The 26,006-nt window shown below is 37.5% G+C and overlaps 1 protein-coding gene across 1 annotated transcript in view; it reads left to right on the plus strand.

The window, feature by feature from the left end:
* Positions 1 to 18,271: 18,271 nt before the first annotated feature.
* Positions 18,272 to 26,006, plus strand: part of LOC150090396 (Fanconi anemia group D2 protein-like) — a 204,939-nt gene continuing 197,204 nt past the window's right edge. Inside the window, exon 1 of the mRNA XM_090390299.1 lies at positions 18,272 to 18,297. Within this exon, the coding sequence (XP_090246425.1) occupies positions 18,272 to 18,297 (26 nt within the window). The remainder of the gene's footprint in view (positions 18,298 to 26,006) is intronic.

Raw genomic sequence — 26,006 nt, forward strand, 5'->3', positions numbered from 1 at the left:
CAACAATTCTACTTCCAGTGGACAGATGTTCATGAAATTTTATTTTTGGCTCTTTTAGAAAGATTTTTCAAGCCATCCCAAATTTCATTAAAATCAAATATAAATCCATCACCAACTGAAAAAATTTCATTAAAGCTTTTTCTTGTTGTGGTCTACAATTATCTAGTTTCAGGCAAAGCTGCACAGTTATTTAAGATTTTTCTTCCCTTCAAGTTTGCTTGCCTTGGATGTTATTGGCACATTAACTACTTTCATCACAGTATGCCAGTTTCTGTGGTCTCATTTTGTATTGTTTATTAAGTGTATTCTCACTGGCTGATTTGCATATAATTCAGTGCAATTTCATATCCTGCAGTGTCTCACACTTGGATGTGTGACATCTCATTTTCATTATTATTAGTGCTTAGCATAACACTGAGTAGAGAGGGGGGAAAAAATTATTGCAAAAACTTATTCAGCATATTAGTATCCAGAATGATCATCAGATAACTGCTATCTGACCAATTACATGCCTTGTACTTGGACAGATAGCATAGATGTGTACTTAGTGTTCAGATTAGTGTTAGTAACGGCCGCATGGTGCAAGAAAGCCTATGGCTTATGCTGCACCAGCCAAAAAAAAAAAAAATCCGAACAAAACAATAAAAACAAAAAAAAAATAAATAAATAAATAAAATAAATAACTAAATAATAATAATTAATAAATAAAAAAAATTAAATAAAAAATAAATAAAAAGGAAATTAAACCTATCATCCTATGCGCTTCCCTTACCCGAAAGTACTATCCAGATGACCTTTGAATTTCCCCAAACTGTCAGCCTCTACCACCCATGAAGGCAACTTATTCCAGTAATTTATAACTCCCTGGCTAAAATAAAACTTCCTGCAGTCCAATCTAAACATTTCCCCCCGTAACTTGAATTTATGTCCCCTAGTTCTAGCATCATTTGTAATCTTGAAAATTTTGTCCTCATTCATTTTACTGATGCCTCTCAGAGCCTTAAACACCTCAATCAAATCTCCTCTAAGGTGTCTAGTTTCCAAACTCTGCAACCCACATATTCGAAGTCTTTCTTCGTAAGGACGCCCTTTTGCCGATCTCACCAGGCGAGTTACCCTTCTTTGCACCCTTTCAAGAAGCTCGATGTCTTTCTTTAGGTGCAGTCTCCATACTTGAACACAGTATTCCAAGTGTGGTCTAACATAAGCCTTATGTAATGAGATTATCACGTCCCTATCTCTACTTGCAAATTTGGTAGTATTACTTGGAAGATATTACTAACCAGAACTTTAATATTTTGGAACAAAAACAAGAGCATCAGTTGTTCTACTCTGTATCATGAACTTCATAGAGAGCTGTGTACTTAAGGGATTTCCAACTGAGTTTCTGGCCATGAGAGGAAACCGAGAATGAAAAGCCACGGCCAATCTGTCACTCTCAGCTTCTTTTCTTGTGGCCAATAATTTGGAAGTAGAAATCCCACAACTATACAGCTCTCTGTCAAGTCAATATTGATAATATTGCAAAAAATATCCACACAGGTTGCCCAGGGCTACACTGTGCTTACCAATGAGATCCCAGAATAGATTGAAACCTCCATATGGGAAGTGGCACACACTTTAAAAAAAACAGCATATATGCTTCTCCGGTGGAACATTGTTTTATTTAAAGTTGTGCAACGCCAAAACAGCTCAGAGTTTCTTCATAATATGAGATTGATGCAAACTAATTTTGCTAAAATTAAGTAGCAAAATTTGTTTGGCCAAGATAGAATGAGGCTACGTCAGGCAGAATGAGGCTTTCCCTTTGTGAATTAATTCCATTTTTCAGCATATACACCTATCAACCCAAAAACATTTGTATGGACTTAATACATGACATAGGCACAGCAAAAAGAAACTGCATTAAGTTTAAAATCTTATAATGTGTCTAGATTTTACACACTGGCAGAAAATTACACCCACACTTTGAATCTTTCCTGAACACTCATATTCAAGGACATATTTAAAAAAAATGCCCCCATAATTTAATTTCTTTCAAAAAAAAAATTGCTTCCATGTTTTAATTCATGCTACAATTAAAAATACTCTAATGAAAATTATAAATTTATTAAATGTCTTAATGTAGTTATGCCAACAGTCTGATAAAGTTATTACAGTTATGAAGGTCCTTCCGTCCCATAGTAAAGTGCACAGGGCTGGAGTACCTCTCAGACCCATTGTGTTGTTTATAGGCAGTCCGACACATGCACTATCCAGATTTCTGGCTGAATTCTATCCCTGTAGCAATATGGCCTTAGTTGCTAATGTTCCTAAAAAACCAAATAACAACCCAAGTTTCACCTCCTCCATAAGTCATGGTGGGGAGTATACATTGGTTCATTATTTTACGTTTCAGACAAATTGGGATATTGCTCCTCAGTATGTGACTATATTTCCTGGATGCTATCCATCCAAAATTTATTCTTTTCTTGGCTTCCAGCCATTTATCATTATCACAGCCAATTACTCCACCTTTTCAATTACCTCTTCAATTATTATATCCCTTTCTGTGGCATACTTGTTCATTACTTTTGTTTTAGCCATATTCAGCTTTAGTCCAAATTCCTTACTAACTCTGCATAACTGACTAAGATTTTCCTCTAATTCTTTTCAATCATGGCTTATGATCAAAATGTCATCTGCAAGGTACTCTCCATTCACATTGACTCCGTTCTGCAACCAGTCTAATCTGAATGCTTCCTCAAGGGCAGCTGTAAACAACTTTGTAGATATTGTCTCCCCTTGTCAAACTCCTTTCTCAATTTTAAATTTGCTATTGTCTTGTCTAAAAAAGGAGGTAGCGTTCTCATAAATTTTCTTAAAAATCATAATATATGGGTATCTATGCCTTGTCTTTCCAGTACCCGAAAAATTGCCTTATGCTGTATGGAGTCAAATGCCTTTTCATAATCCAAAAATGCCAGGCATAATGTTTTATATTCATTTGCTTTCTCCATTAACTGTTATATTACGTGAAGGTAATCCATAGTTGAGAATCTTGTCCTAAAGCCAGCTTGCTCTCTCGGTTGATTCTCATCAAGTATTCTCTCTAATATGTTAGTAATGACCCTTGTGAACAACTTGTAAATGTGAGATAACAAGCTAATTGGTCTATAATTTCCAATTATCTCCTTTCTTATGCAGAAAAATTATGATTGCATTATTCAACTCCTTAGGCATCACACCTTTTCTAATGCATTTTGTGAAGAGTCTTGCTAGTTTGTGTCGTCTCTTCCTCCCAATTTTAACAACTCTACAGTAGCTTCATCTTCCAGTGTGGCTTTTTGATCCTTCATTTTCTTCAACGCATGTTCTACATGTTCTAACTCATCGGGGAGGAATTGGGTATGTCGTGTGTTACTAATTTGCGATCCATCTTCCCCACTGCTGGCTTCATTCCTCGCTCCTTGTATAATTCTCTATAGTAGTCTTTTTTTCGTTAGCTGTTGGCGCATCGGCTTCTGTGGCCATAATGCACCTCCCAAAGATTTTTGCATTTTACTCTGATCCAAGCTCGAGGCGGGATTCGAACCCGCGACCTTTGGGTTGCCAGGCAGGCACTTTACCCACCTGGCTAGCCCGGTCGGCATGGTAGTCTTCCTATTTATAAGTACACCATCGGTATTCTTCAGTTTCAGTATCATTTGTCTTTCTGTATTACTGCTCATGGCTGCTGATTTAAGTCCTTTGTTTTCCCTTAATACTTGTGTTAAATCTTCTAATGTCCTCTCTGAGTCTCTTTCTAATTGGAAGATGAAGTTACTGTAGAGTTTGGAAACTAGACACCTTAGAGGAGATTTCATTGAGGTGTTTAAGGCTCTGAGAGGCATCAGTAAAATGAATGAGGACGAAATTTTCAAGATTATAAATGATGCTAGAACTAGGGGACGTAAATTCAAGTTACGGGGGGAAATGTTTAGATTGGACTGCAGGAAGTTTTATTTTAGCCAGCGAGTTATAAATTACTGGAATAAGTTGCCTTCATGGGTGGTAGAGGCCGATAGTTTGGGGAAATTCAAAGGTCATCTGGATAGTATCTTCGGGTAAGGAAAGCGCATAGGATGATTGGTTTAATTTCCTTTTTTTTTATTAATTATTATTATCTATTTATTTATTATTTATTTTATCATTGTTTTGTTCGGATATTTTTTTTTTTTGGCTGGTGCAGCATAAGCCATAAGCTTTCTTGCACCATGCGGCCATTACTAATACTAATGGCTTTGCATAACTCAGTATACTCAATTTTCTCCTTGTCAGTGTTTATCTTGCTCTTCATTTGTCGTCTTTGGTTCATCATGACAAGTATTTCTTGATTAATTTTTTCTTCTTTGGATTTCTGTTTCCCTATAGGTTTCTTGGGCTTTATCACTTTCAGAAAGTTATAATATTCCTCGTCGATATCTTGGTCCTGAGCAGTCTGCAGAAGTTCAAACTTAAGTTCCAGTACATACTATCTTTTCTCCTCTTCTGTTATCTCAAAGACCTTCGTATTATTTACTCGAGTTGGTGTGATTTAAAAGAAGAATATCCAAATTTATTCAAAGGGGCAATTCGTTGTTTGTTGCCGTTTAGTACCACACATTTGTTTGAAAGTGGATTTTCGCTCTACACTTTGACAAAAACAAAATACAGAAGTAAGCTGGATGCTCCTGATACTAGAATTGAGCTGTCCACGATTAAACCAAATTTTGAAAGAAAAGAAGACGTTTAATCCTTCACCAGTTTGAATTAATATTTGCATTTCCATTATTAATAATCTTAGAACACAAAAAAATTTACTTATTACCACAATTTTTTCTAACTTGCAATACAAAGGCTGAAGATGTAAGTAAACTTATTATTCCAGTTTGCATTCATAATTTGAGAATTTCAACCATTCACAAATGAGTGATCCACAATATCGGCGATTATCAAACTTTGTCCAGTTTTGGTACTGATATATACTACTCATTGCTGTAGATTTATTTACTATTCTTTGCATTTTGTTACAAATTCACAGAACGATTTGTAAACTTATTACTCTGGTGTCAGTAATTTTTTTTTTTTTTATTAAAAATTTGTCCAAGGATCATTTACAAGTCAAAAAAAAAAAAAATGAATTTCAAAAAGTTTTGTTGTCTGCACTTTTTTTTGCGCTCAGTGAACAATGAATGCATACATCTAAATAGAGAAGTATGCATTGATTTGCTTTATGCACAATGCAATGCCAACTTTGTAGTGATTCTGTAATACACCGATGAGCCAAAACATGACCACCTACCTAATATGATGTTGGCCCTCCACGTGCAGCCAAAACAGCTCGTACCTGGTGAGGTATGAACGCTACAAGATTTTTAAATGTCTTGTGGTATCTAGTACCAACACATAACCAGCAGATCCTTTTAACTTCTGAAGGTCCATGGTTGAGATGCCGCAGATCGGAGTTGCTGTTCCAACGCAATCCCCAGGTGTTCGATAGGATTGATGTCTGGGGAATTTGGAGGCCATAGCAATAGCTGGAAGTCCGTGTTCCACGAACCAGTCTCTAACAATCCGGCAGTGCAGCATGGTGCATTATCCTGCTGAAAGAGGGCACTGCCAGAGGGAAAGACCGTTACCAAAAGGTGTACCTGGTCAGCAATGATCTTTAGGTATGTATGTGTCTTATGTAAGGGCAGCTCCTAGAACAAAGTTCTCTTCACTTCGTTGCACTGTTAATTTTTACAGACTGTTAAGGGTAGGCCATGTGTGTAGTGAGGAAGAAGAAAAAAAAAAAGGAAAGTATATGAGAAAAAATATATAATAAATAAAAAAAAAACGTTTTACATCCCCTCTAGAGAGAAGTGATAGGATAGAAAAAATTGTTAGTTTGCTGATGTGTGTGGTCTGTAATGTAATTTTGTGTTTTGGCCACCTAGAAGCTGCAATCATCAGGATAGCCACTTCCAGGTACTTATCCCTAGCCCCAGGAAGGCAAGGCCTTCCTTGCTATTAGCTTGCCCTTTGCCCCCTGAGGGAGGAATTACTTACTGGATGAAGAAGGAAAAAGGAGGTAGGATGAGAGAGGAGGGGTCCCATACTAGGGTGTAGTGCGAGAGAGAAAATAAAACAGAAAGTGGCTGTCCAGAACTGGGGAGCCCCAGTTAATGGCAGAGTGGGAGAAAAAAAATAATAAATAGAGAATGAAGCTGTCCAGAGCTGGGGAAATCCAGTTCATGGCAGAGCACAAAAAAGAAAAGTGTTTAGTGGGGCAAGAGGGCCATAAAAATCATCTGCTCCGACTACTTCAGTGATCGGGGTCTTCTGTGTTATTGATATTCGCTGCTGACATGTAAAACGTCTTTCTTTTCGCGAAGACATCTTTAGCAAAAGTCTGGAATGCTACATGGGTTTGTGGAGTTAGAAGTAGTTATCCAAGTGTGTCCAGGGTCAGATTGGGAAACTCTAAATAGCTGTTCTCTGTGATCACAATACTCTGGATATATGAAGATTATGTGCTGCCAGTCCTCACATCTCCCACAGTAACGTTGATCCGTGAAGGCCAAGTTGAAGTTTTGCATTTATTGCTCCGTGTTTAGCCACTGCCAGAGGTGAAAGTGATTCTTGCACTGCTTCTATTGAAATGCAATTGAGCAGTAGCCTGGAAAGCAAAGCACTGGCGATTGCCAGGAGTCCTAGTGGAACAAGCAAATACATGGGCTGTGTTAGGGTAACTAAGAGTAGAAACAGGTGCATGTATACCAATGCTAGGAATATAGTTAATAAATTTGATGAGCTTGAAGTGCTAGTTAAGACATCACAAAGGCAGACATTGTTGGGATATCAGAGACGTGGTGTCACACAGACATAAGCAGTGCAGAATTGCAATACAAATTCCAATTCACTCGTCATAATATTTTGACTCATCGGTGTAAGTGGTTTTATTCCAGTTTTCATAGACCATTCACAAATTATGGATGTCCATGACGTCAGCGATCCTCAAACGTTGTATAGTTCGTAATAATGTTATTCACTGTTGTAGATTTATTTTATTATTACTATTTTTTTGCATTTGGTTCCAATTTGACAGAACGATTTGTAATTTTATTATTCTGATGTTAGAAATTTCTTTACTGACAATTTGCTGGATATTTACAGATCAGAGAAAGATATTATAACATGAATTTGCACTAATCACTCAGGAACTGACTCTGCAAATTAGATGGTTAAAGTGTTTTTGTAAATGCACACTGACACCCAAATTAAGCGATATTGAAATTATATAATTTTTTGGGTAAATATCTACGAATTCAAACGACGAGTTAAAACACGTTGCAGATTTAGAAATCTGCACTTTCAGATGCTGAAATCATTGAGGGCAACGCATTGGTAAAGTTGGCAGTTCTTGCCAACGCATTGGCAAGTTGGCAGATATTGATGGCCATGTGCTAGTGGAGGAAATGGAACTGAAACCAATTCTTCCAGAATCGTACTTCGAAAAACCTTGAAATATTTTAAAATTTCTCGCAACTAATGAAAGAGCCACTGGATTTCCGAATTTATTCATGTCGCTAAGAATATTTTTAATGATTCCAGTGACTGCAGTGTCAGGAGAAAATAAAACATATTTGAGATCTACGACGCTTCAAAAGAGACACACTTTGAGTCTTGCAATTTTATTCATTGAAGGAGAAGCAAGGAATTTAAATTGAAAGTTTTTTGCCGATAAAAGGGCAAGAAAAAAACATCTTTCCGATTAACTTTGTTTAGATTATCAAAGTGTCTGGTCAATTGTTCTTAAATTGTAATAGTGGACAGTGTTTTTGTCAAGCAGTTCCTCACAAATTCACATTGAGTACTTTGATGTATGCACAACATCACAAGGCCAGTCTGTGTGGGTTATGTGAGAGTAGTGCATTGTAATGTAAAACAAATAAATTGTAATATAAAAATAAAGAATTTTTAATAATTCTTCTTCCAACTCTTGTATTAATGATCTTGGTAAAACACCTCCCACTATTCCCAACACTCCAATGCCTCCTGTGGTCTTTCATCAAAAGAGAGTCGACAGATTTTGACGAATCTTGATGCTAAGAAAGCTTAGCATCAAGTTCTGATGCTAATTCTCCACTTGTTTTCAAAAACTGTGCTCCTGAACTTACTACTGTTCTTTGCTGCCTTTTTCCAAAGGTGTTTTTCCTTCTGCTTGGAAATTTGCTCACATCCAGCCAGTTCCTCAAAAGGGTGACAAATCCCTCCCATCCAATTATCGTCCCATTGAAATTACTTCTACACTTTCTAAAGTAATGGAGAAATCAATTAACTGCCAACTCTTAAGCTACCTAGAAAACTTCCATCTGATGAATAAACGCCAGTATGGAGTCAGTCAGTGTCGATCCATACATAAGCCAGAATGGGTGTCGATCGATGACACCCATTCTGGCTTATGTTACCCATTTATGGACAAATTGAATGGAAAAATTCGGTGAAACACAAGCAGTTGCTCTTGACATTCCAAAGGCTTTCGACCGTGTTTGGTATAAAGGTCTTCTACACAAGCTTCCATCTTATGGTTTGCCAACTTTTTTTTGTAATTGGTTATAGAGTTCTCTGATCGCTCACTGAGGGTGATGACTCTGTCTTCTAACTTTTCCACTAATGCTGGTGTCCCCCAAGGTTCAGTTCTTTCCCCTTGTATATTAATGATCTTCTATTGACTGGAAATCCTATCCATAGTCTTGCTGTTAGCACATTGCATTCCACTTTCCATTTTGAGAAATCTTACCCTGCTCAATCAGCTTCAACTTCTCGGATATCCGCTACCAATTATAGCCATCTCCAGGTAATTTTCTAGTAGGTCAATGACAACTTAGTTGATTTCAACCCTTCTAAAACTCAGTCTATCTCGCAAAAAGGATTCTTCTGCTCCTATGGGTATCTTTGGTGATATTCCGATTTCTAAGCAAAATGATCTTCTGGGGATTACCTTGACTTCTAATCTCTTGTCACAAGCACACTACAAATATTGCTCCCTCTGCATCTAAAAAAAACAAAAAAAAAAAAAAAAACACTGTTTTCTTTTTTGCTCTCGGCGTTATTTTTCTTCCAAACAGCTGTTCACTCTGTACAAATCGCAAATCTGCCCTACTATGGAATATTGTTCCCACATCTAGGGCGGTGCCCCAAAACCTCTTTCAGGCTTCTAGATTCCATTCAAAATAGGGCAGATTAATTAATGACTGTCTCATAGACAGTACTGTTTCTGCTGCATGCCTTTTCTACATCAAAATTTGATGTGTAATGACAGGTTGTATTTTGGATATACGTCACACAAATTCAGGCGTTTTACAGTTGTGACTAAATGTTTTAAGTGTTTGGGGTATGGCCACTCTATACAACACTGCACACACAAGACTGTGTCGTGTGGTCATTGTGCTCAGGGTGGCCATCTTTTTGTTGATTGCCCAAATAAAAATAAAGATCCATGTTGTGTAAACTGCAAGCGCAGAGGTAGAGCTTATGATCACTCATTAAGGAGTAGTAGTTGTCCTGAGTATAAAAAAGGCCCTAGAGTTCGCCAGTACGCGTACCGATGGATAACTGTAGTACTTTTAATGTGAATGGTAGTTTTCAACATAAAGATGAAGGTAGTGTGCTTAAGTTGGTTCAACTCAATGCCCAAAGATGTCGTGCGGTTACTGATGAAATTAGAATGGTGGCCGTGCAAGAAAGTGTTGACATTTTGTGTATGCAGGAGCCGTATGTTGGTTCCTTTGCACATGGACATAAAATTGTTGGTTTTCCTGCTGATGCCAGAGTTATAAGTGTAGTTGATGTGAAACCTAAAACAGCAATTGTGGTCTTTAATAAGTTATTGCAGGTAACTGTCCTCTCTGGGCTGTGTAGTCAGAACTCAACATGTGTGAACATTAGTACTCCTAGGTTGACTTTTTAATTTAATATCTCTTTATTGTCCTCCAAGTCACGAAATTGTTAATTCTATCCATTATATGGAAACTGTTTTCAGTGAAATTGGTTGTAGTAATTTAATTATTGCATTGGATTCCAATGCAAAGTCTAACTTATGGTTTAGCGGCATGACTGATCAGAGGGGTCGCTTAATGGAGGACTTTATTTTAATGAATAATTTGTGTGTAGTCAATATATCAGGTCAGCCTTATACTTTTAATAATGTTCATGGCAGGTCGAATATTGATTTGACTATAGTTACTCAGGGGTTATCCAGACGAATCTGTCATTGGCTTGTGAAAACGGACTATACGAATAGTGATCATAGATCTTTGGTTTTTCATATTAATTTGGCTGATTTAAATACTTCTTTAGATTTTGATAATTTTGAATTAACTAGATTTACTTATAAGATTAACTGGTCTAGTTTTGCACAGTCAGTGGCTTTAGATTTTTCAGGAGACAATATGGTTAATTTGAATTTTTTAAATGCTTGTGAGTATGCTGCTTTCGTTCAGTCTTCATTGCTTAGAGCCCTCAGTTGTGCCTCAAGAAGACAACGAGTTAAGAGGCGAGTTGTTAATTGGTGGAATGCGGAATTATCCAGGTTAAGGAAAGAAGTATTTTTATGTAGGAAGGCATATCAGAGGTATAGGCGGTGGGGGCTGAATGAGGCTCAATTTTATCATGCATGTTATAGGAATAAAAAGAGAATTTATTATAAGGCTATTTATGAGAGTAAATTAAAGGCTTGGAGAAATCTAGTTACTAGTGTGGGCAATACAGATCCTTGGGGATTAATTTATAAACTAAGTATGAATAAAGTAAGACCTGGAGAGATAATGAATACCGTAATCGTCAATGGAGTGGAAACAACTGATTGGATTACAACAGTGCAGGCAATAACATCGGAGTTGTTTCCTCATGAGGAAGAAGGGGGGGAGACAACAGAGCAAGAAGGCATCAAGGATTCTAATCTAACATACCTTGGGTCTGTTGATATTAGCTTGTTTACTTTAGAGGAATTGAGAGCCGTTTCTAAGAAAATTAACATTTCCAAAGCCCCAGGAATCGATTTAGTAGAGAATATCGCTGTTCTTAAAATGATTGAGCTTTATCCTAACATCTTGTTAAACTTGTATAACAAATGCTTACTTCAAGGTACCTTTCCTGGGATCTGGAAAGTTGGTTTGATCAAGCTGTTAGTTAAGCTGGGTAAAAAAATCAAATGACCCAAGAGGGTATAGACCAATTTCGTTATTGGCCAATCTTGGCAAAGTTTTTGAAAGACTTATTTTTAAGATTGAACCAAGTCATGGATAAAAATGGTTTGACCCTGCCTTATCAGTATGGTTTCAAGAGAGGGCATTCTACGGAGGATGCCATTAATGATCTCATGAATTTCACCAACCAGGCAGAGGATAAGTATGTGTTAACCATCTTTATAGATTTTACTGGAGCTTTTGACATGGTGTGGCATGAGAGTATTCTGTCTGCATTAAGGGGTATGCAATGTCCAGACTTATTGTATAGGACGATACAGAGTTATTTGTATTGTAGAAAAATTATACTGAAAGCTAAGCATCTACAGTTTAATAGGAATCTTTCGAGAGGGTGTCCTCAGGGGTCTGTATTGGGCCCACTTTTTTGGAACTTAGTACTTAATTTATGGCTAGAACAATCAGTTGAAAATCTGCATAAGATTGCTTATGCAGATGATTTGGTTTTATGTATTACTGGTAAATCCAGGGCTGTGCTTGAAATAAGAGTGGCCCAGCTATTAGAAAGTCTAGTGTCGTGGGCTGATCTGGACAAACTATTGATATCTACAACTAAAACTGTTATGATGCTTCTTAAGGGGAAACTAAATTATGCGCGACCGCCAAAAGCTTTAATTAAGGGGAGGCAGATTCCTCTAGTATCTGAGGTGAAATATCTAGGTATAAGAACTGATGATAGATTATCGTTTTTCCCACATTTAAATTACTTACACGAAAAAATTAAAAAATTTAGTGCAGCAATAATTCGATTAACACGGTCAGATTGGGGGTTGAAAAGGAAAGTTTTAAATTTATACTACAAGGCAGTCTTCTTACCCATAGTTGCGTACGGAGCATCAGTGTGGTACTTCAGAGTTAACAACGTTAAATTTAAACAGAAATTGTTATCGATTCAGCGCTCAATGCTTTATGTTATTTCTAATTTGTGCAGAACGTCTCAACGAATGCTATGCAGGTTTTGGCCGGGCATTTGCCTCTAGACTTGTACATTGTGTATCGGGCCCTTTGTTATTACTTAAAAAAAGCATAGTGGTTTCTTTCATGAATATTACATCTGATGTCACTATAGAGATAGCTAAAGCTAAGAAAAATGTTCTAACAGTTGATTGGTATGTGGCAACAGAGATGGGATCTTAGTGCAACTGGGGAGGTGACTAGATTGTTTATTCCAACAGTTAAATTTACTTATGATAGTAACAACAAATGGTTTTTTCCTTCTATGGTAACATCGTTTATTTTAACTGGCCATGGCTCATTAAATTTTAAACTACATTACTTCGGTCTGGTCAGCTCTCCTTTATGCACTTGTGGTCAACCTGAGACTTGGAGTCATTTATATGATTGTAGTTTGTATGTTGAACATAGAGAAAGGCTAAAAGTGAAGATTGGTAATTTAGTTAGAGGCTGTGAAAGTGATCTTATTGCTAATCAGGATAAATTTCAAGTACTGCAAGAGTTCTGTGTAACTGTTTTTCAACGGAGAAGACATTGGAATAATCTAATTAAGATTTGGTTATATACATTTTGATTATTTGTGTTTTTTTTGCTGGCTCTCAGGTGTGGGCAGCCTGGGAGCGGGATTGCTGGCACCCACCGGTATAGCACTACTTCCAGTGGGTGCGGGATTTTTGTGCATGAGGCACTTAAAATAGAAGACCAGGCCCAGCACCAAGTGAATATGGGCGGCCATTAGGGTCTATTCGCCAACGGGGAGCGGCTGTGCAGGTGACAGCTTCTCCCTGATGGCGAAGAGACCTTCCATACAGGTCTATTTTGCAGAGGTTCTGCACAAAGTCAACTTAATCAGGTGGAGATAGACGGAAGTCTAGGTGCCACCTTAGACATAATAATAATGTCCCCCAAAACCTCTTTCAGGCTTCTAGATTCCATTCAAAATAGGGCAGATTAATTAATGACTGTCTCATAGACAGTACTGTTTCTGCTGCATGCCTTTTCTACATATACTTCCATATCACTGGTCTTCTGAATTGGCTTCAGTAATTGCTGCTCTCTTTCAAAAGAATCCGAACACGTGCTGCCACCACCAACATCCATTTACTGTCCAACTTCAAACTCACAGAACCTACTTAGTCTTCCTCGTTTTTTTCATTCAACTGCCGTTTTCTAGAAAAACATTCCTTCCTACGTATTTCCTGTAAATTATAATCTACAGAAGTTCAAGTCTAATGTCAACAAATATCTTCTTTCGTGTTCTCAGCCTCCAACCCAAGCACGGTACTAGTACTACCTCTCGTGCTTGGGATTTTCATAAAAAAAATTAAGTTTGTTATTTCAAAATATTGAGGGATTAACACTGAATTTAAGAGGCCCCGCTAGCATGCTCCAATCGGGGCCAGCATTTGCTAAGACCGGCACTGCTTATTTGTATGCGGTTTAGCTTTAGAAGGCGAGTAGTTTTTAATTTAAATAAATGTGAAACTAATCCGTGATAAAAAAAAAATATATCAGTACAGAATTCACTTTAAAAATGGTGAACGTAAACAAATACATGACTTGCCGTTTTCTTTTATCGGCACTTGTAAGACCTCTGAGCTGTATATAAACATAATCTGAACGTACCGTTAGCGCGACAGTAAATGAAATGGATAGTCAGTACTCGTTAAAAAGAAGCACAACTGCATTGTCCATATTTAAGCACATTGTTCTCTTCTATACTAGTCCTTGGTTGTTAGAAATATCCATAGTTAATTCACTTTCTTCCAAGCAAGCAATATCTGAAATACAACCGTTTAGGATTCACAATAATCGATGACACCCAAATGAACAGGTTTCTCTTCCTGTTCTTTTATCATCTTTTCTCTACTTGAGTGGAAATTTTGGGAGTCTGCTTTTTTGTACAGTCGTGTATGTACCACCTTGAGTCTTTACAGCTGTGCTTTGTTTCATGAGTACTGGGCTTTCTATTTGCTCAATTTAGTTCTTTATTTGTGCACGCTATCCAATTAAAACATGCTAGCAGGTGGCTGTAGGCATCTGCCTAGAATTATCCTTTTGCAGTTTGCAACAAAAAACTTCCCACAACAGTTATAAAACTATTAGATAGTATTATAATCAACTGCCTTTTTCCTTAATGGAAGACTGAAGGATGGTTCAAATAAATAAGATATCCATTATGAAAAATTCCTGAGAGAAAAAACAAAAAAAAAAAGTATTTGCTACATACCATATTCATGCAAGTTATCCTTTGTCAAAATATAAATTGACAGTTGCCATTTACAACGTTATTGCTGTTGGTTGACAAGAAATGACAGTTAATAATAAAAAACCAGAAATGACTAAACATAGGTATATAGACATGAGAAAGATAAATAGCTTAAAGTTTTAAAATTTATTTATACAAGTAAAATTAAACTGGTCTTTAGGGTATTTCTGTTGAATTTACATTATAGACAAGCATTTCATATATTTTATCCTCAGGATCAGGGTTATTTGAGTTTATTTGTATCTGCTTTCTATTTCTTGCCAGAAGATCCAGAATGCCTCCTGTAGACCCACGATGAGGATTACGAAGGGTTCTTTCATTTGAGAGAAGGAAGCCCGAGAAGGCAGTATAAGCACGTCCCTTAGCAATAGATTCAAATAGCTTTCCTTCCTCAACATACAGATACACTACATTACCTGGTTCCAAATATAGGATTGCACTGTTACTTGCAGTATTGAAGCCTCTTCTGTCACTGAAGGCAGCAACGACAGGTATCTTATTGTGCCTGAGTGAAATGCGAAAAATGTTCATTTTCATCTGATATTGCAGAGAAGCTGAAGAAGTACAGTCCTCCCTCAAGACACCGAAAAGCACCAACACTAAGATCAAATTCTCCATTCAAAAGAAGATTCAAGTTCTCAAAGCCAACGTAGTGTCCATTTTGGACTCCTTTAGTCACAGTGAATGCTGAAGTTGCAAAACTATCCGATTCCAAAGGTAGGAAAGCAAATATAATGATTAGAATAGAGAAACGTTCCATATTGCCTGAAACAAATGAGAATTAAAGTTAGTATATAATTTAGCCAACAGGGTATCATAACATCTGTCAAGTGAATAAAATAAGTCTTACTTATTGTTGAGCCCATGTAATCTTTATGTTAGTAAGCCAACAATCAAGATAAGATTTTATCAGGTACTATTAGATCTATAGTAGTAGGAATGAAAGTTGACCAAAGTCTTTACCATGATTTTTTTAGTGGCTATATTTCCAAAATAAAAACACGAAAGATAAGTCCTTAAACATGTTTTACAACAGCTTTTCACAAATCTAGAAGTGTTGGGGAGATTAGTCTATTCTACAAAATCATATGGAGACATACTAATCTCGAAACATTTGGGCACTTTATATAGTTCATGTTCAAGGTAAGCAGTTCCAACCAATAAGGCATATAAACATAGCACCATACATGTCATTAATGGTGCTATTATCAGACCTTACTATACTGGCTTGATGCATGCAATTACCGACAACCTATATTGTACAAAGAAGTTTAACCCTTTGAGTAAAAAATAAAATAAACAAAAAAAAGTGCTGGGCATACGCAAACAATGTTATGTGAAACTAATTTTTTTGAAATTAGTTTAGTACAGACGAACGCAAGTTGCACCAAATACCCCAAAGGCTCACATCTGGGGAGTATGGGACTTGGCAAACCCAGGGTCCAGAGCTGGGTATCATCATTCTCTCTCTCTCTCTCTCTCTCTCTCGTTAACGTTGGAATTTTTTTTTTTTTGGCTGGTGCAGCATAAGCCTCAGGCTTCCTTGCACCATATGGCTAATAATACTCGTTATTACTAAAATCTTTAAACTGTGTGAAACAATGTTTGTTGTAATAAATAAAGCAAAGCAGGAGTGGACTCTTCAGAAAGTAAATCGAGGGGGGGAAAAATCGTCATTTCCGAGATAGCAGTTGATTGGTTTGGTCCCAACTTTTAAAATGGCGATTGTTTAGCTGAAGCAAAAGCAACATTTTTGCACGTTCGACATTTTACAGCTGAATTTGCAATCTTGGTTCGGTTTAGAGGCATTAAAGCTCGCTTAATGTTTTTTGCCATGGCAGTGTAAAATGTTTTTTTCACAATTTCCAAAGTTGATTTTCTTACCCAGAATGATGAAAGAAAGTCAGCTTTTAATTTTTCTGACGAGTTGATTAGAACTAGTTTTCACAAAATGAGAATGCCAGCTAGTCACTCCACATGAAGCAGTACCAGGCGGAAACTGGTACGTGCTGTCGCAGCCGACAGGGTGGTGGGGGCAATGACAGTTATTTCCATCACCCGATTTTTTCATATGCTACAGGTTTAATCAGTGATTAATTAAGGGGTAGGGGTGTGCATAATGGTGTTTTACATCAAAAGTCCATGTTCTATCAGTGACTGGAGAAATTTGAGGCTTCTTCAGTGGAGTTAGTCAGCCTGTCACAGATAGACATAAGGTTTTGCACCCTGCACATGAAAACCATAGAAATCACAGAAGCGCCTTAAGGCCGAACACAACCGTAAAAATATACGGAACACTGATTTCTAACAAGCACAAAATTTAAGTGCTGTACTAAGAGGCTGTACTTGATTCCGCGCACAAAAAAAAAAAACTATTGGCTTGATTAAAAAAAAAAAAAAAACAATACGTGCTCACCAAATATGAAGTTATGTACCAAATTATTGGAGGGTTCCTACCTTAATTATATAATACGAACGGAGGGGTGAAATGGGAGTAGTGGTTGTTTTTTTTTTTTTTGGCTGATGCTGAATAAGCTTGCTTTCTTGCATCATATGCCTCGACTAATGCTAATTTAGGATAGATACAATATGCTGACCCACGAAGTGGTGCCTTAGAAGCAGATACATTTCCCAAGGATCAACCAACAAGCATGGAAAACACCGAATGGTGGTGGGCAGTCACTTGGATCGCAGTCCAAGTGACTGCTCACCACCATAGCTTAGTGTCGTGAATTGAAGCAGACCTGCATAGCAACTTGGCAGAGGAACGTGTTTAACTACAGTCTGCCCACCTAAGTTTTGAATCGCAGCATAAGCAGTGGTGTATTCTGGCTGGAACAACGCTCCGATACTTTTTTCTAAGTGTTATAATAGAAAATTATTAAATTTATAAACCTAATATTATGAAACAAAAGGGAGGGAGAAATATCTTTTTACCCATTGCTACTAAAAATATAGTAGTCTTTAAAATTAGATTTAAAAACAAAAAATATAAATTTCGCAATGAAACTTGAACGTTTCTTACTTAAGTAAAGTGTTAGATAAAGATCCAGCGAATGAGATATACTGTGATGCGTGCGAACACTGCATTTTGATTCGCTATGAGCTGAACGCTAGAACTGGTTGTTCTATGAACCGCGAGTGATTCAGTTACTATACAGTCGATATGGCGTTAGTCTTCTGGAGAACGAGCGTTCCGGTACTTTTTTTAGCAATACACCTCTGAGCATAAGTTTGTTTATTTATTTATTTATTTTTTTTTTTTTTTGAGATTAGCGATGACAATGTAGGGTTTAATGTATATTAAAAAATGGTTACACATACACAATGGAAATAGGGAAAACGGGATATAGGCCATGCGAAGCACAGAACCTATTCTTCTAGGACAAATGGAATATAGGGCTTAAGATATTCGGGAATATGGTTTAAGACAAGTGAGGTAACGCTGTTTGAATTCCGTTAACACTGGGTGGAACTATTACGGGTATGTTTTCACAACATAGTTGAGTTAGTCTGTCTCAGGTGAAGGAGTATGTTGGCCCCACCTCGAAACTGATTTCGTCTAGTAAATCAAAGTCGACCACAGAAAACTATTTACAGACATGTTATCAGAGCCAAACCAAAGTATTTCAGCGCACCAGGCAGAAAGATTTTTTCAGCACCCTTTTACTAAGGATATTTATATTTCTTGCCTTACTGTTTTTTTGCCCCAGGCAAGGGACATGTCTTAATCCGGCACTGCATGTTATATACAGTGCAATATGGCCTAAGTTGCTGATGCGCCTGAAATCCTACAACAATGACTCCTAATGCCCTTTTAGGCTGGTAATTCTGCACATTTCCCATTTTAGTTTCTATTAGGAAATTTTATTCAAAGAATAACTTGGTTATTGATTTTTATAGGAGAAAAAGTATGCCTCAACTCGCAAGAAGCTGAAACGACAAACGGATGAACAGGCAAGTAAGCATCGAACAGGTCAGAAACACGTCGATACGGTATGTCTGGATGCAAACAAGACAAAAACGTACCCCTTCCTCTGAACATGGAAAGCTGGGTTCTTTTGTCGCTACGGAACACTGGCACGTACATGTATCCAATTCCGGCATTCCACTTTAACACACGCCCCGAGTACAATATTGACAGTTAGTATACTTCTATTCTTAATAGAATAGGTCCTTGCACTTTCTTTCATACTTATATCATATGTAGTGGGGGAGTCAGCCATTTATGCAGAGGCAGTTACTAAGAGCCTATGCTAATATATCTCACAAATTTGCACTGGAGGCCGGTTGCTCTTTCATGACATTCTCCCATAATGTAAGGGGATGGGTGTGTGTGTGTAGGATGGGTAGAATTTCCGCCTATAAAATTAGTTTCATGCCAGTGTCATCACTTTCTTGCAGTGTTCATTTCATATAGGAGATGAAACTGCTATTAAATCGGAATAGACAGTGGTGCCATAGACTTCGTTTACTAGTGGTTTCACTAGTAATTGGGTAAAAAACGTTTAATGGACTTAGTGTGTCCATGCAAGATTGTTGACTTATTTGATTAATGTAGTAAAAATCGGTCTAATTGAAATAAGCATTTTGTAATTATGTTATAGATGTAAAGATGCAGATTGGGTAATTTGTTTTAGTGGCAAGTCAACTTCATTTACGCTATTCATAATTAGGATAGAAAAAAAAAAACCCGGGGAAAAAGATCTGAAAGCTTAGTCGTTATTTGGAGAGTCACATTTAAAGTTAGTGTGACCCTAGACGAAATACCTGTACACGGGTTTAATCTGATCCTTTTTAAATACCTAATTTCAGAAGAAAGGCACAATGACTAACATATAGGGTGGTCGAAGTAATCAACAGCAGAAGTAAATTCAAGCATGCAACTAGAAGCAATGAAATAGATTTGTTACATTAAAGATTTTAAAACTTGTCGCCCTCACAGAAAAATGCGAGTACAACAATAACACGGGGGGGGGGGGGGGGAGGAGAAGAGAAAGTATGTCACTTCATAGAAAAATGTTTTCACGCCTCAAACCTTGAGTCAAGGTCATGCCTACATATTAAGGCAAGACAGATGTAGGATAGATGTGCGGAAATTTGCCTTTAGCCAGCGGGTAGTTGGTTGGTGGAACAGACTTCCATCCCTTGTCGTGGAAGTTGATAGCCTAAATAAATTTAGGCTATCAACATTGAATTTACACGATACTATGTGATATTTTAGCGAATTGTTCAAGTATTTCTTTTTTTTTTTATTTTGGAAACTGCATCTCTTTTCATTGAATTGGAGCGTGATCTACGCTATATATAAGACAAATGAACATAAACAAAATACTGAATTGGAATACCTAAATTCTGCTTAATTGTTTTTCACCTTCAATATATTTTACTTCATCAAAAAAGTACAAACATATCTTACGGATATCAGAAAAACAAATCATCATGTAAAGCAGTTAAGAACAAATTAGCAAGGATTACTTACAACGATCCATTTTCTTTAGAAAGGACGAAACTTGAAAACACTCACTGAAACACAAAGAAGCTCACTTCATCTTATTTATAATGCAATCGTCTCTCCAATACTAACTTTTCATTGGGTGGCGTGAGATCGAAAAATTTGAGCTTCTGGGAATGAATAAGTTGTATGGAAATTTTTACCGTATTTTCGATTAATTTACATATTAAACTGTGTTATTTGACGAATAGTCTTAGGCACGTTCGTTTACTTATTTTTATATTTAGCTAATAATTTTGTAAATTACAACTTATTATTTGTATCGCTGTTTTGGCGCGAATATCGTAACAGGTAACTAGTAGTTCAGTGGAATCATAAAAAAAAAAATAATAAATTCCGTTTATTAGCTATTAATCAGGAGTACTGCATGCCGATATGGAAGCTTCATTTTATGAAGGATGTAGAGCTGCTGGAACCAGTGTTGCCATTTTAGCGGTTTTCCCGCTAGATTTAGCGGAATTGCTTCAGGTTTAGCGGATAAAAATATGAAATAGCGGATAGCGGATTTTTTAGCGGGAAGAGTATAAATGTTTAGCATTTTATGTATTTTGGCAATGTAACATTTAAATTGAGAAATATTAATTTAAGAAATATTAAATTAATTGTTCAATCAATTATTTAATTAACACTAAAAATAATTCATAATTGAAATAGTAGGGATATCATATTTCATAGTTTTTTTTTTATAAAGTGAAGAATCGGTTTTATATTATTCTGGATTTCCCTGAGGAGAACCCCAACAATTTTACGTAGTTACGCTCGCGGTCAAACGACCTGATCGTTGGGTCATAGCTTTAAATTGTTGAATCAAATCTAAAAATGTGGAAAAAATTCTAATGACGCCTTTTTTTTGAAACCGCAAAGGAATGGCATTGGATAATTTTTCTTCGTCGTATTTGTTTGGCTTCCAAGAAATGCGATCCGAATTACCGACATCTCTTTCAACGTTTCTAATAACCACAGAGCAATAAGTAATAATTATTTCTAATAACCACAGAGCAATAGGTAATAATTATTTCTAATAACCACAGTGTAATAATATCTTAGTATAGTCAGTCCTCGTATAGCACGATAGTTGTATTCCTAGAAATCCTCGTGCAATATAAACAACAGGCCCTATGGGAAAAATTGGGTTAGGTGCCGACCACCCAAGATTGAACACACATTTGTAACCAAAACATTACCAAACACAATAAATAATCGTAATAAAATACGTAAGTATTTTATTACGATTATTACGTATTTTTTTATTACGTAAAGGTCGTAATAAAATATTGCTAATGCTTTTGCTTCTATCGTAAGCAAACTTGTTTTTTGTTTGATTTTATATAAAAACAGATGACAGCCGTTCCATCTCTTCCAATTCTTTGTGTCTTAATCTAATGGATTTTAATTACACTTTTAGTTGTTCCCGCTATGAAAGTTGTTTTTATTTTCTCCGCATTCTTTGTAATTCTCGGCGTTGCCTCATTTAGGCCTGTAGCACGTGCAATATCACGTGGTCTTTCATTTCGCTCAAAGCTCAAAACAAATGAAAATTTTAAAAATTTGGCGGGTCAAGTGCTAAAAATAGCGGATTTTGAGTATGCGGCTAGCGGGAAATATTATTAAGAGTTGGCAACACTGGCTGGAACGAGTACAGAGAAGAGCAATGAATTTGGTGAGGAGAACAAAGGGTTGCTCTTACCAAGAAAGGCTTTAGTTCTGCAAATTGCAGCGTCTGGACACTAGGCACCCGCGAGGTGATCTGATTGAGGTGTATAAGGTTTTGAATAGTTTGAGCAAGCTCAATGTTGATGCAATTTTTCCTCAGATTACACACTTGAGGGGGGCATTAATTCAAATAAAGGAAAGACAGTTGTAAACAGATGTGCAGCAATTTGCCTTTAACCAGCGAGTGGTCGATTGCTGGAACAAACTTCCTTCTGTCGTTATGGAAGTTGATAGCTTAAATAAATTCAAGGAAGAATTGAATAAACTTGGAGCGAATAAATGGGTGAAATGGGAAGTGTTTTTTTTTTTCTTTTGGCTTATGATGTATAAACTTGCTTTCTTTCATCATATGCCTCTACAAATGCTATTGCTAATAGCCGAGTGGGAGTGAAGTAGCACACACTCTTTGAGTAGACCGGGGTTCAAGTCCCTGACTGCTAAATACTGTCGATCTGCCAATCCACACTAGACCAGCACCGCAGATTATGGTCCATTCTTCTCAACATAAAAATGCTAATACAGAGGGGCAACATAAAGACAAACAGATCATTGGTCGTAGGTTTGTGCAGAAGGATACTGGACAAAGTAACAGACCTATTTAGCCTTGTCCTTGATGTACCACCTATAATGATCAGAATTACACTGACAATGAAAAGCGAGCCACAATACAACCAATGAAACATCTACAGGCAGTGCTGGATTAAGGCATAGGCTACCAGGGCCCATGCCCAGGATGCCATTTCTTTAAGGGATATAAAGTTTACAAATTATGAAAAGGGGCACCGAAATATACTTCTGCCCCGGGGCACGATAATACCTTCGTCCGGCACTGTCTATAGGGCCTTACAAGATAATTAGAGTAGGGTCGAATTGTGAAAAATAAGTTGCTCAAAGGTTCTAATCACTTGTTAGGCATATTTATTTTTTAGTTAAGAAATTTTACTTTTTAGTGAGAATATAGCTAATTTAAAACTGCGATCATAGCATAACGTATACATGTATTTTGAATTTAATAGCCCAAGATATATAAAAAAAACTATAGTGTAATACATATCACTGTACTTAGGGATCCATTAGCCTAGTGTAGTATTGTCAATTAATTGATTAATTTTCATTGTTGATCAATTAAATTGTATTTAAACAGAAATCATGCCCCAGACTAGAGCAGAAAATCAAGGAGAACAAAGTAGCTGGAATGCTGTGGTTCAGGGGCAAACCGAAGGGGAGATTGTCCTATGAAGTAGAGCCTAACAAAATGTGCAACTTGTGTAATGTTTGCCGGTTTTATAGGAAAGAACATCATACAGCCGAGGGGGAGGTCTTTGTGTGTTCGGTGGAGAGAGTTTTAAGAAATTAGGCACGAGCTCAGCGTTCTGATGGGCGTTTATGAGCATTGGAAGAGTGGGGTAGATGCCCTCGAGGGAATTAAAATGGAGTGCCGATCAAGTTCTGAGCTGGTCAACTCAACCCACTGAGCTCACACTTGAGTATCAGGCAATGTATATAGTGGCAATCTAAAGGCAGAATGCGCTGGTCCCAAAGGAGGTGATTATTGTGAGAGACTGTATTGTCAGAGATACAAGACATATGTTATACAAATAGGATAGGTGGAATGGGACCAGGGCATGTCTGCCAGGCGCAAAAATAGATGACATTGTAGACCAGATATCATCTTTTAAGAAAGCAAATGGAGATATTGTTGTACACGTTGGCACTAATGATATTAAGAGTTGGAAAAACAGTCTCGAGTTAGGATTGAATTTGAAAGGGTTTGTAATTCTACCCACATACGATATGAGGGAGTATATGAGGAGAGCCTTGCCAATCAATTTGGCCCTGGAGAGATTGTGCAAGGCTCGTGGGGTAGAATTTTTCTGAGCATGATCTGTACTTGTTAAGAGGAGAGACTGTTTTGCATGTATGGGATACACTTAAATAGAAGGGGTACAAGAATATTTGCTGATGCTATCTAGGCAGTGATAAGTGGCTCGGAGAACTGCTGGCTTAGGGATATACACAGAATAAGACTCATATATTAACTAGAGCCACATGAGGAGGAGGAGGATGTGAAGGTGATTCTCCCACTGCTTCCTCTCCACATCGTGTGGAATAATAAGTTCGAGTTCCGTCGATGATATGAGGAATTTTTATTGGCCTTTTTCACAATGTGACTGAGTTAGTCGGTCTCAGGTGATGTTAACATGGTTTTCTTTCTCGGAAACTCGGGTTTTTCATCTAGAAAATAGAAGATCAACCACATAACAAACGCCATTTACACATAGTATATGAAGCAATATGGACTTAGTCGCTGATACTCCTAAAACCCTACAACAAGATCAAGATAATTCAGTAATTATTCAATGTATCTTACAATACTAATATAACTGTAATATTATTATAATATAATATTTTAGTAATACAGTATTATATTACAATACTGTTATATTTTCAAACATGAAAAAGGCTAACTTGTTAATTTGTTAATGGAGGATGAGCTAAAAAATCTTTCAGATGTTCTCTCTAACTTTGAAAAACGATTTCTGTACGTTGCCTCTGAACGGCATCATTGGACCGATAAAAAGTTGCCTTTTCTTATGAATCACGTCTTCTGCTAAGCTGTGTTGACGGGAGATGGAAGATACGCCTACAGACTACCGAGAGGAATCACTTCAATTATTTATTTTATTTTTTTTATTATTGTTAATAGCCATATGGTGCAAGGAAGCCTGAGGCTTATGCTGCACTAGCCAAAAAAAAAAAAAAAAAAAAAAAAAAAAAATCCAGCATTACCCAGAGAGAGAGAGAGAGAGAGAGAGAGAGAGAGGAATCACCAAGAAAGCGAAGAATAATGATATCCAGCTCAGGACCCTGGGTTTGCCAAGCCCATACTCCCAGATGTGAGCCCCTGGGGTAATATGTTCTGGTCCAAGAGAGAGAGAGAGAGAGAGAGAGAGAGAGAGAGAGAGAGAGAGAGAGACCTGCAGGTGGCAGCAGTGATTTGGTATAGGATGTTTTTCTGGGAATCTCTTGCAGTCTACATATACTGTAGTAGTAGTAGTGGCATGTGATGCAAGAAAGCAAGTGTATGAGCTTATGCAGCATCAGCTGAAAAAAAAATAAAATAAATGAAAAAATAAAAATATCACACCATTCTCTCCAAATGCCTGTCCAGTTCCTCCTTAAATTTATTCAACCTGTCAACTTCCACAACGACAGATGGAAGTTTGTTCCAGCAATTAACCACCCGCTGGCTAAAGGCAAATTTCCGCACATCTATTCTACATCTGTCCTTTCTTAATTTGAATTTATTCCCCCTTAGGTACGAATCTGAACAAGTGGAAGGATCCCATCAGAATTCAGCTTGCTCAACCCATTCAAGTGCTGCATAATAAAGCCCTAATAAAGTGCTGCCGCTTTATTAGGTACACCTACCTAGTAGCGCGTTGAGCCCCCCCCCATTTAGCCTTCAAAACAGCCTGAATTCGTCTAGGCATGGATTAAACAAGGTACTGAAAACGTTGTGCAAGAATGGAGAACCATGCAAACATGAGTGTGTTACGCAGTTCCTTGAGATTCAACGGAGGTGTAGGTCTGCAGCGAACAGCCCTTTCCAGCTCATTCCAAAGATGTTTAATAGGATTGAGATCCGCACTCTGAGCGGGCCACTGCAGCAAAGAAAAGTCATTGTCATGTTCCTGGAACCAATCCATAGTGATTCGGGCTTTGTGCACCGGCGCATTATCCTGCTGGAAGTAACCATTTGACTGAGGATAAACTGTCAACATGAACGGATGCATTTGGTCATCAACGATGTTTAGGTACGATGTGGCATTCAGACGATTATCTGTGGGTATCAATGGACCCAACGTGCGTCAAAAAAACATTCCCCACACCATAACACTGCCCCCACCACCTAGCACAGTAGTCATCAGACATGGCGGGTCCATGGATTCATGTTATTTTCGCCAAATTCGGAGCCTTCCATCAACGTGATACAACAGGAACTTCGACTCGTCAGACCAAGCAACTGTTTTCCAATCCTCGATAGTCCAGTTCTGGTGTTGCTGTGCCGATAGGAGGCGTGCTCTCTTGTTCTTCATTGATAACAAAGGTACGCAATGTGGCCGTCGGCTGTTGTAGCCCATTCACATCAAAGTGCGACCAGTGGTCCGTTGCGATATTTTGTTCTGTGCACCAAGGTTGTATTCTGACATGATGTGCGACATCATGGCCCGTCTCTTTGCTTGCACAATTCTATCTATCCTCCTCTGACCTCGTTCACTAACAAGCGATTTTCTTCGACAGG

The sequence above is a fragment of the Mastigoproctus giganteus genome, chromosome 2 (genome assembly GCF_048544385.1).
Source record: "Mastigoproctus giganteus isolate SK-2022 chromosome 2, ASM4854438v1, whole genome shotgun sequence".
NCBI lineage: Eukaryota > Metazoa > Arthropoda > Arachnida > Uropygi > Thelyphonidae > Mastigoproctus > Mastigoproctus giganteus.